The sequence below is a fragment of the Podarcis bocagei genome, assembly GCF_964188305.1.
Source record: "Podarcis bocagei genome assembly, chromosome: 4".
Lineage (NCBI taxonomy): Eukaryota > Metazoa > Chordata > Lepidosauria > Squamata > Lacertidae > Podarcis > Podarcis bocagei.
Window position 1 is genome coordinate 36198547 of NC_138128.1, and position 12274 is coordinate 36210820.

General features: G+C 40.8%; 1 protein-coding gene across 1 annotated transcript in view; it reads left to right on the forward strand.

Moving 5' to 3' along the window:
• Window positions 1–11444, forward strand: part of LOC308586251 (vertebrate ancient opsin-like) — a 93022-nt gene extending 81578 nt beyond the window's left edge. The window contains exon 4 of the mRNA XM_081192700.1: window positions 9314–11444. Within this exon, the coding sequence (XP_081048826.1) occupies window positions 9314–9574 (261 nt within the window). The 3' untranslated portion in view covers window positions 9575–11444. The remainder of the gene's footprint in view (window positions 1–9313) is intronic.
• The last annotated feature ends 830 nt before the right edge of the window (window positions 11445–12274 follow it).

Here is a 12274-nt window from a genome sequence, read left to right on the forward strand (position 1 = left end):
GATTCTACCAAAGCTTGTGTGGCAACTGTAGCTAGCAATCTGAGTTGCAACCCCATTCTGAAAGGCTGCTATTAGTAGTCATATGGGATGCGGGTGGTGCTGTGGGTTAAACCACAGAGCCTAGGACTTGCCGATCAGAAGGTCGGCGGTTCGAATCCCCACGACAGGGTGAGCTACCGTTGTTCGGTCCCTGCTCTTGCTAACCTAGCAGTTCGAAAGCACCTCAAAGTGCAAGTAGATAAATAGGTACTGCTCCGGCAGGAAGGTAAATGGTGTTTCCGTGTGCTGCTCTGGTTCACCAGAAGTGGCTTAGTCATGCTGGCCACATGACCCGGAAGCTGTATGCTGGCTCACTCGGCCAATAAAGTGAGATGAGTGCCGCAACCCCAGAGTCGGCCATGACTGGACCTAATGGTCAGGGGTCCCTTTGCCTTACCTTTTTATGGTTGCACAGACATAGCTGGTGGTTCTGAATCAAGGCTGGCATGAAGGTAAGCAGTCACCAAAATTGACCCCTAAGCCATACAATTATAAAGCTACCATCTTCCCAGGGGTGGGGGAGAACCATAGTTCAAAGGGAGAACATCTTTGAATATAGAAGGATCCAGGTTTAACCCTAACAGCTCCATATCCTGTAGACCATGGATAGGCAAACTAAGGCCCAGGGGCTGGATCCGGCCCAATCACCTTCTAAATCTGGGCCGCGAATGGTCTGGGAATCAGCGTGTTTTTACATGAGTAGAATGTGTCCTTTTATTTAAAATGCATCTCTGGGTTATTTCTGGGGCATAGGAATTCATTCATTTTTCTCTCTCCAAAATATAGTCCTGCCCCCCACAAGGCCTGAGGGACAGTGGACTGGCCCCCTGCTGAAAAAGGTTGCTGATCCCTGCTGTAGCCCTACTGGCAGTTTATGCAGACAATACTAAGATAGGTGAAGCAATGGTCCAACTTGGTGTTAGGCAGCTTCCTATCTTGGGAGGTTCAGTTGGAACCTACTTTGTAATTGTCTAGGCATTAATAACTGTTTTCTGCTCTCCCAGTTCTGTAAAGTTCTGATTTCTAAACTGTTTTCAATTGCTTGGTTTTGCATGTGATGCTATCTCTTATTTTGCTTCACTGGAATGACTATATTATTGTAAACAGCTGTTGGGGATTTCTTGAAAAAAGGGGGTTTGAGGATCAACACCAAATCATATTAGAGTTTTGTCTCTTCAGGTGAGGGCAGGTTGCTACTGAAAGGTAGACCATTTCAGAAGAGCTGGTCTCCCATTATGATGACTTGTCGGATAGGATATGATCTAAAACAACCCTTTCACACCAGAGCCAAGAAATAAAAGCTAGAGTCACATCAGTGGTACAATTAGCGACAATGAATACTTGATTTGCATGTCAGAGTGCATTCATGAGAGCGGTAAGGAACGCTGCCAAAGGACAGCACAGGCGAGAATTAATGAGTAGCTACAAAAGCCAACAATTGCCTTCTAAAAGAGAATGCAGAAGCTGTTCATTTTTGTGCATTGCCTTGTGGGATCTATTGTCTATAGACAATGGAGTACATCCACAGGGCGGATCCGACTGTTTTATCCTCATGGTACTGCTTAGCTTTCAAACAATGAGCAAGTCGTCCAAGTTAAGAGCAACACCTGGAACACAGAATCCACTTGAAGGAAGTGGGTGAGAAATAGGGGGATTTTTCAGTGAATGTTAGTCCAAGTGATTTGAGCAAGGGGCATTTTAAGGGAGTGGTCTGGGGGGTGGTTGACTTGAGCACTGCCCCCATATCTCATACCTTTATTTCTCCTTTTATTTTATTTGTTTGGGCAGATGGGGGTATAAGACTCCAGTGACCCTAACTAGCCCAGTCATCCTTACATAAAAATCCAGAGTGTGGTGACATCTACTATTTGGTATTCTCATCTATCAGACAAGAATGAGCACTGATTGAAGGCCTTCCCCTTCCAAAAGGCCTTTAAGGGGAAATTCTTTTAAATCCCGCTTTTTATCTTGTATCTATACACATTTTCTCGCTGATGTTTTTATTGTTAAAAAAAACCTTGGGATGTTTCGTGGGAAGTGAAATAAATAAAAAACCATGTGACAAGGGAAAGTGGCCCTTGGTTATCCAGAGATCTGTTGGCTCATAGCCAACAGGATCTTTATGCTGATCTACGTCAATGATTCCCAGGGTTTGAATTCCAATACTTGAGCTACATATGAAGGGGCACGTCTATTTGTGTAAACCAAGGTTTGCCCTAATCACGAATAATGGAGGAGTTGGGCCTGGTTTTTCGAGCTAAAAACGGGTTGCAAAATCTTCCCCAGTTACCTGATTTTCTGCTGCTGAACTGACGTTCCCCGTCATTGTTTCACAAAACCTCACCATTACAGTTCATCCTATTATACAGAGAGGAAGCAGAAAATTGCTTTTCTATATCAGAACTGCTTATGATTTTTTGATACTGCAAAAGTACCGTGAAGGTCGCAAAATGTCATTTCCACTTTTGAAAGGCGTGATGGAATAAGTTCTGCCACCCTCCAATAAAATCATATCTAGGTCATGAAACTATAACACCCAAACCAAAAACGGTGTTGGAAAATTTGGTGCTGAATTTTATTTTTAATAATAATAATAATAATAATAATAATAATAATAATAATAATTATTATTATTTATTTATACCCCACCCATCTGGCTGGGTTTCCCCAGCCACTCTGGGCGGCTTCCAAAAGAATATTAAAATACTGTGATACATCAAACATTAAAAGCTTCCCTAAACAGGGCTTCACTTAATTTCAAATGGGAAATTGTGAAAGCTTGCATACTTGTAGTACAGAAATCCAAGCAAAGCCCATCTCAGGAACCATTGTGGCGGACTGGGCACTGTTATCTTCAAAGGTGTCCAAATCAGCAGTTTGGAATGGTTGCATCCACCATCTTGCTTCAAAATGGTGTCCAACGGTATCAAAACATAGACAAAAAAACTACTCCTTGAGCCCAAGCACTGTCACGCCAAACTGGAATGGTAGTATTTTCAGAGGTGTCCAAATTGGCACAGTTTGGAATGTTTTGCTTCAAAATGGCATCCATCAGTATCCAAATACAGGCCAAACCCTGCTCCTAAATCTCAGGTACCATCATGCCAGCTTGGGCAACAATATCTTTGGAGGCATCCAAATAGGGGAAATTTGGAAAATTTTGGTCCACTATCTTGATTCAAAATGGCATCCGGTATCCAAATGTAGACAAAAACTGGCTTCTCTGCCTCTGAAACCCTTGTGCTAAATAATAATAATAATAATGATTTATTTATACCCCACCCATTCGGCTGGGTTTTCTCAGCCACTATCTCAAGAGGCATTTGAATGCATAGAGAACAAACAGATGGACCACTTTCCAAAATATACAGTAGATTTATATTCAGTCTACAGTTCTACACTTTACCTGGGAGGAAGTGTCTTTGAACGAAATGTGATTTACTTCTGAGCAGATAAGCCTGTGGGGATACTGTCTTTGAACTAAATAGGACCACCTTTTAACAAGACATACCTATTAGGCTGCAATCATCTTATATGCACGTACACTGGAGAACATATCTTTGAAGTCAAATGGATTTACTTCTGAGTGGACTGTTATGGTATATCCTATGTCATGGTGAAATCTGATTAGAAGAAAAGTTTTCCCAGTGCGCTTTGACTGCATTTGGTATGTTGCAGACTTCTGCAGGCACAATTCCACTTGGCTTTCTAGTCTTTATTATGCTAGAAGCTGTGTGCACAGAGGTTCCTTTCTCTGATACAGCAGCTAACAATCTCAGGAATTTCAGACTGTTCAGATGGGAGAGCAGGGACCAGATTTAGCCCGTCGCTGCTGTTGCCTTTCCACCAAACAGATGAACTGGAGTATTTTTTATCTGTTTCCTTTTTCCTTCTAAAGGGAGCTCTGTGCAGGCAACCTTGCCTGTTTTCTTCACACTCTTTTGCTCCGTGAAAAGCAGTCATGGAAAAACAGTTTACAGTTTCACCATGTTGCAACGTAAATTCTACAAAAAAATAAATAAAATAACAGTAACAGTGTTCCAAAACATCCAGAGTGGACATCACTTTCTTATAGAATCTAATTCCTATAAATCACCCATTCTCCAGCTTGGAGCTCACTGAAGGACCCAAAATCAATACTCGTATTTAGCCAAGCATGGCACTAGTCAGCAGTATAAAGGATCCATAATGCTCTGCTTGAGCTGTGGAGCAAAAGCTCATTTAGCAAGAAAACCCAAATTATGTTGCAATGGTTTCCCAGGGAGCCTACATTCCTCTTACAGGAATGTTCTCTGTTCTATAGTAATTACTTGCCGGGTGGGAAAGCTTCTAGTATGACATATTTCCAGGAAATGTGATGTAAACATCCATTCATCTATGGAGAAAGAAGCAAAAGGCTTCAGGGCAGCTAAGGAATACCCTGCAGGCATGTAGCTGTCCTGTGTAAGTTTTGTTTAAAAAATACTAACAGTGGATGTCTTAACTGTGCAAAAAATAAAAACCGGCCACAGGCGAAGTCATATGCTTTATGTCTGGGGCACTGAAACTAGATATGCAGCTTACATTTGGGGGGATGTGGTCATCCTGTAACATCCAATTCAACTTTTCATTGTATCTAAATTTCTCCTCTGCCTACTCCGCAGTGAACAAATGAAAATAGCAAACTAAGAGCAATTTGACCCAATGGCCAGATGTTTATCCTGCCCAGCCACAGAGGGCCTGTCAGATGTTGAACATCTACATTATGTTGAACATATACAGTGGTACCTCGGTTTACGAACTTAATCCATTCCAGAAGTCCGTTCTTAAACCAAAGCCTTTCTTAAACTGAGGCCTCCCGCCGCCGGTGCCCTTCCCTTTTTTTAATAATATTTTTTATTGATTTTAACATATAAATTATAAAATGTACCACGAAACTTATCACTTATACAATCTTTTTAGACTTCCATCAGCACCTCTGATAATCCACCGTTTTATCCACTTCTTATACATTTCTTAACTTTATATTGCCTTTAAATCTCTTAACAAATTATCCTTTCCTTTGTCTATTTTTGCAATACTTCCAATAATACTCCTCACAGAACTTCTTGTAAACCTACAAACGTCGTCTGGTCTTCACAAATACTTTTCAAATAGTCCGTAAATTTACTCCAGTCTTCCGTGAATTTCTGGTCCCGCCAGTTTTGAATTCTTCCTGTTCCCTTCCAGTGTTTGGCTTCCGTTCTTAAACCGAGGTGAAGTTTTTCTAACTGGAACACTACTTCCGGTTTTGCGGAGTTTGTATACCGAATCGTTCGTAAACAGGGCTGTTCTTAAACCGAGGTACCACTGTATGCCAAAACCAAAAAGCTTGGCAGACAGAACTAGAGTCCTTTGTACTCCACCTTGATCACTGAGGAATTAGGTCAGTGCAAGCAACAAATCAGATGATGTACTGGGTAGGTGAGGGGTATTGAAGAACCAAGTAGGTAGCAATACAGAGAAGCAGTTTGGACACAGTCTGCAATGCTCTCAGTCCTACATCTTGCTCCAACAGTTGCTAAACCTAAATTCAGGCATTATGTTCTGGTGGAGGTTCTGAATCTTGAATCTCAGCTCTATTTTTCCTAGTTGAGGAGTGCCTCTTAAATTGTGCTCTTACTTGAAGCCTCCATCTCATTCAGTGCTCAACATTTTTCTTAGTGAACCTAGGAAGTTCATATGTTCTACTCTACAGAGGAGAGTCCAGTTCAAGTCAGTTTAAAGGCAAGGAACCTTAAGAATACAGAGCAGGGGCTTAGAAGTTGACACCTGGACAGCAGGCACACACAGGTCTCCTGATCCTAAAGTTCCCCACTGTGGTAAGATGATGTATTTCATTTCTAACTAATTTTAGCAATACTAAATAATTTTAGCAATTATTTTAAAATTTGTATCTGTGCATATAAATGCATATAAATGCATCTGTGCATATAAATCAACAAGTGCATATTTTCTGCAAATCTGTAGCCTCTTATGTACTCTTTTTGGGTTCATTCTCTCCTTTTTGGCAGTGCATAAGTGACCACCTTAGGTGAACCTCCTAGCAGCTCAAAGAGCTTTGAATAGCCTCAGATATCTAGCAATGTCCCCTCTCTCCACTCCTCTGTGGCTTTTATTTTATCAAGATTTTGTAAGTCTTCCAAGCTGCTTATCCAGATTGTTTTGGGAGAATTGTATCAACAACTACTATAGTGAAGGCAAATCTGTGACTGGCTGAGTAGGGAGGACCATGACAAGTTTCGGAATTCCTGCTTTCATTGCAGAAGGGGAAGAAGGGTGCATTTAAAATTATGTATTGTTTTGGCCATACAGTATCAACACCTTGTGATGACTGTCAAGAGAAGGCTGTAGGACTAGTCTTCTGTTGTCTGGATTCATCTTTTGTATCTCATTAAGAGGAATAGAAATTAGTTTAGCGTGACTGAAATGCCAGAGGGTTTTTTGTTTCATTTCTTGCAAGAATATTCTGGTGATACAAGTGTAACATCACAAGTTCACACAGCCTTAGGTATTCACAACCCTAGATGTTTATGAAAGCTTATTGCTATTAGATACAGCATTGTATTTCTTGTGCAAACAGATGACATGTGACAGGAAGCCAGTGGGTTGCTACCCTTCCCTTACAGACTCACAAATATCCATTCATACACTTTCTTAAACCTACAGACATCTGCACCCTGGCTCAACCCAAGGCCCTCACAGTTAGTATATGCTAGGCACGTCCAACACATAAATCATGATCTACCGGTAGATCACTGGACGTCTGTGGTAGATCACCGGTAGATCACCGGCTCCCTCTAAAGAAGCTCAACAACTTTGGCTCCCCTAGTAAAGCTCAGCATTTTTGCCCTGAACCCCCCAAAACAGGGCTTTAACTCTGTGAGTAGATTGCAGTTTCTTGGGAGTTGGCCACCCCTGGTATATGCCATCCTTCACATTGTCACCTTGCCATAGCTTGTTGTATACCTGAAGGAGCATCTCCACCCCCATCGTTCTGCCAAGACGCTGAGGTCCAGTGCCGAGGGCCTTCTGGCAGTTCCCTCATTGCAAGAAGCAAAGCTACAGGGAACCAGGCAGAGGGCCTTCTTGGTAGTGGCGCCTGCCCTGTGGAATGCCCTCCCATCAGATGTCAAAGAGATAAACAACTACCTGACATTCAGAAGACATCTTAAGGCAGCCCTGTTCAGGGAAGTTTTTAATGTGTGACATCTTAGTGTATTTTTTGTCTTTGTGGAAGTCACCCAGAGTGGCTGGGGAAACCCAGCCAGATGGGCGGGGTACAAATAAATTATTATTATTATTATTATTATTATTATTATTATTATTATTATTATTATTATTATTATAGCTTTCCCTAAGATCTACAAAATACCAATGATTTTAAGGCTTTTGATGGAATATTCGTCCTGTCCCCATCAGTCCCATCTCTGAATTTCACTATCTCAAGGCCTTTGATTATTGCACCGCGTGTACTTAAAAACAGACAGAATAAGTTTTCTAAGTGCAATCATTCCATCAGACTACAGAAGGAAAGCAGAAGGAAAGATTGGAAGCAGGGCCCACTCTCATGGGCTCCTCCTCTCCCTCCCTCAACTGTTTCCATTGAAGTGGCTCATTTTAAGAACTCTGTAACTTTAAGAATAAGAGTTTGCTTGTTGTTATCTTCCCACATCCTCCCTTTTTCCTTTTATGCCAAGCCTTTTAGATTGCAAACTCGAGGGCAGGGACTGTCTTCTTTGTTATTGATCTTATGTAAGCCACTCTGGGAACCTTGTCAGCTGAACAGCAGGGTAAAACTACTTCAGATAAATAACTGAGAGACCATTGCAAACAATGAGAGATTTGCCACTTACTTTCAAGCAATGTAGATAGTAGCACTTAGTGGCAAATTCAACATTCCTACATGCCATTATGCAGTTGAAAAATGAAATTGGTTCCTCTAACATAGCCTTCAGTGTTGAAGACTGAGTTTGATCACACATACAGAAGTATGCACTTACTTTCCTGTATTTTATTTTTTGAGTTGCTCAATCGGTTTTCTGGTTTGTTGCTACAGTCTCTGACTTCTACCTGACCTTGTAATCATTGGTAGTGGTAATTTAGGAGGACCAGATGTAAGTGATGGCAATGTAGCTTAAAATCATTAGTGTGCACTTGGTTTTGTCCTCTAATTCCAAGTTTAATGCACTTTACTGAAGACTGAGAATTGAGCCATGACCTCTTTTAGCCCAAATTTGTAAAATGAGCAGTAGGACTTCCTTTAAAATATGGTGGTGACCTTGAAGTAGCTCCATGTGGAATTCACCCAGTGACTTCTTTAATGCCTTCAAATAATTCAGATGCATCAATGTGCCCCGTGAGATTACATCTCCTTGCAGTACATGCATTTATACTAATTAGGAAATAAGACAGAGCATATGATTGTAACTAATGTTAAGGGCTCAGCGAAGGGAGTCAAGGCAGGACTGTTGTTCGATAAGATGGAAATATTTTTCAGAAGTTGAACTGGAATAAAGAGATGCAAGAAAATAAAGTAGGGGTTGGGAATTTAGGACCCTCCAGAGATTGTGGGACTCTAGCTCTCATTAGCCCCAGCCAGCATAAGGCAAAAGACAAGCATGATGGAAAATATAATCAAGCAACATCTGGAGGTCCCTATTCACATTGTAAAGCAGAGGTCTCTCTCTCTCTCTCTCTCTCTCTCTCTCTCTCTCTCTCTCTCTCTCTCTCTCTCTCTCCTCTGGCTTTCCATCACTGTGTGAGCACACTTTTCACTTTTCAGCATGTGCCTGTTGATCTGTTAAAATTTTCATTTCCCTGCCTTTTTAGTCTGAGCAGGTTTATTTGCTGTTTTATCCCTGTAGGCTCATAACAAGAGGCTGTTTATTAAATAACAGGCTAACCCGCAACTGCATAGGAAAAAGAAAGTAACTACAATTAAGGACAAGCTAATGCATGGAGTCTTATCTCCAACCCCTAATAACTAGAGACAATATTTAACTCGGTTACTCTGCATTACTACAAGGATAGAGTCAGGTTTCACTGAAATAATATTTGGCTGCTAAGTAACTATATTGAACTCTAAATGCATCTGCTAATTTATTTCAGTTTATAATTCCTGCCCATTACAGTTGCTCAGAACATCATTTCTCTATTGAATATTGAAGAGGAGGACTACATCGCTCTCGGTGCAATGGCAGAACAAATCAACCACACAACAGATTTCTATTTAATGCCTGTCTTTGTGTTTCAGTTTTACAGGTGCTTTTGCTCTCTCCTGAAATGTGACAGGAAATCAGGCCTTTCAAGCAACAAAGGCTCCTTGAGGTCTACTCGAATGTGCTGCACTGTCCCGAGACAGGACAATAACTTCACGTTTGTCGCTGCTTCAGCCGGACAGCCGTCCTCAGAACACCCAGAAGCAACTGTCAGCCTCCAGAATCCGGAACCCACAGCCCTCAATGGCCCCAAGGCAAAACAAACAGTGTTGCTTGTAGCTCATTACAGTGCTTGAGAGGAAGCAAACTCTTTGCCCTTTCAGACTGAGAAGCAGGTAGAACTGAAGAGGAGCAGGACTTGGGGAGTGCCTAATGAACATAAATTGGTTTCTCTCTCCGGGGCACAGACAGCATGTTATGTGTCCCTCAGAAAGGTAATACTCGATCTTCGAGGTACTGATGTATTAATTCTGTGTTTGGAGAGTCCGAATGCAGAAAATAGTATGGTAAACTCTTCCTTCTAGAGGAGAAAATGCTCTAGATTTTGACCATGCTCAAAACACAGCATTGGTGGTCAATCTACAACATAAGCATGTAAACCGCCCCAAGGTCTTATGTTATGTTGGTATATAAATCTAATAAAAAATAATAATAATGTGCATGTACGCACAGCACAGGAGACCTTCTGGCTTTGCCTCTGGCATCGGTCAGTCCCACTTTCTGCTCAAGAATGCTGCCCACTTTCTAGATAAGCAGGTTACAGGGAAAACCAACTCAATTCATATGGAGATACCTATAGGCATTGTGCATGGAGAGCCATTATGTCTTACTCTGAACTGGACTTTTGGCACTGCTGGCCTTGCCAAAATGGTTGGCCACTGTTAAAGCAGAGGGACTGACGGTCTTGTGTCATCTGTGACCACCTAAGTGGAAGTTTCAATTTCACATTGTGCAATCAAGGTTCATATTGGATATGGGGAGAAGTTAATTTCTCTTTTTGTTACTTACTATATTGCAACTACGAATCATCCCTCCTAGCATGAACTATCAGCATTGGCCAGAGCTCGCAATAATTTCCCATTTTCCCCCGGACAGTTTTTAATTATATTTCACCTCAAAACTACAATAGAATTTTGAAAGTGTTGCACACAGTGCTGGATATTTTGTAACCAATTCATATCTAAGCTCAACATACAGGGTTTGGGTTAAAAGTTTCTTTTTTCTCTCTCAGCTGGCTAATGCAAAGTAACTAAAACCCTATAATTCTGATAAGAAAGTAGGTTAGGAAATTTGAACAACTCCAATTAAGAAAGGAGAATTACAGAGTCAGCTTAAAGAAACAAGAATGGTTTCCTAAAAACGTTTATTTTCCCTAGGAAAGGACAGTACATTTCATTTCATTTTCATTTTTTACCTTTTCCCAGACCTCAGTGTATATATGTAGATACAACTATCAAATTCTTCATGTGTACCAAATGAAAATCCTTACACTAAAAATTATACTAAAATGGTTCAATTTGCACATTTGAAAGCATAACCAACAATGGTAAAAATTGATGGGTCCTTTCAAACCACAGAAACTTTTCTAACAATTTACATTCTTGGGTTTATGAATGTCAAATGGCTTCAAATCAGCAATGGACAATTGGTTGTAATTCAACTGAAATAAAAGCAGAACACATGGCTATCCCTTGACTGGGGAATATTGGATATCTCCAGAAGACAGAAAGTTGAATTAGACACAAATAGATTTCGCTATCTCTTTCAAGATCCATCATGAGGTAATGTACGTAAGGGTTGTAATTGGTTTCTTAAGGTAATGGCAAATTAATGGTTACATTAGAATAAAAGAAGAATGTTCTTTAGAATGAAATAATAATTTGGTTCTCTGAATCAGTTATTTATTGATAGTGCATCCTGAACACTCTTTAGGCTAAAGAAATTAAATAATCATGGAAGCTATCATTTATTTATTTATTTATAGCAGACATTTTATTTGTTGTAAAAAATTCAAAATCCCACATGAAAATAATCATGCATTGAATTGGCAACGTCACCATCCTATTCCTCACAATGTATTCGTATATACGATGACTATATTGTTATGTGTACTTGAAAAATCCAAGTGTTCAAGGTTTGGGGATACAGTGCTTACTCAGGTTTGGGGTTTTTTGGAAGGAGGTCACTGGAGTCTTACAGGGATTTTATACCTTATAGGTGAAGGTACAGGATTAAACCATTCCAGCACTTAGTCCATGATCCAGTGTTCTCCCATAAGATAGTCTAGGGCAAGAGCAAAAACACTGAGATAAAGGCAGAGCTCAACTGAGTGCTGCTTCATCTGCCCCTGCTACACCGGCAGTTTCTTCACAAACAGTTTGATGACATCATCTTCTCAGTAATGAGGGGAAAGGAAGGCATGTTCCCTTCCAGAAGAAGTCTCTTGACATTTTCTCCTCATTTAAAGGAAAATAGTCTAACAATGACAGTCTGTGGGAGAAGCCCTAGTCTATTTCACAATAGAATGCGTCTGGATGAAACCTGCCTTGTGGGTTTCAGGTCCATCAATTCTCTCTCCCCCAGAATGAATAATTTAAGAGTTGAAAGGGACAAACCTCAGTCCCATAAGCACTAGATTATGAGGAGCATAACTTTATAACATTGAGTCTCGGTATAATAAAAGCCAAACAGAAAGGCTGTGAGAATGTCAGAGAACAAAGATGCAGTTGCTCACAATCTGTGGAGTCCGTTGTCAAAGGATGATGGGACAGGCTTGTATCCAAAGTAGCACTGAGTCTCTTGTTCCCTTAGTGCAAATATTTACTCTTGTGCAACAAAATTCCCCTTCCTACCCCATGTGCCACATAAATATGTGTTGGGGGTTCCCCAAACCCACCAAACAGATTTGGGGAGGGCAGGGAAAGAAGAGTGGGAAAGGGTCCATTACACGAGCGTAAATCTCTGTACTAGGAGGAACAAGTTCCTTGGATCCCTCG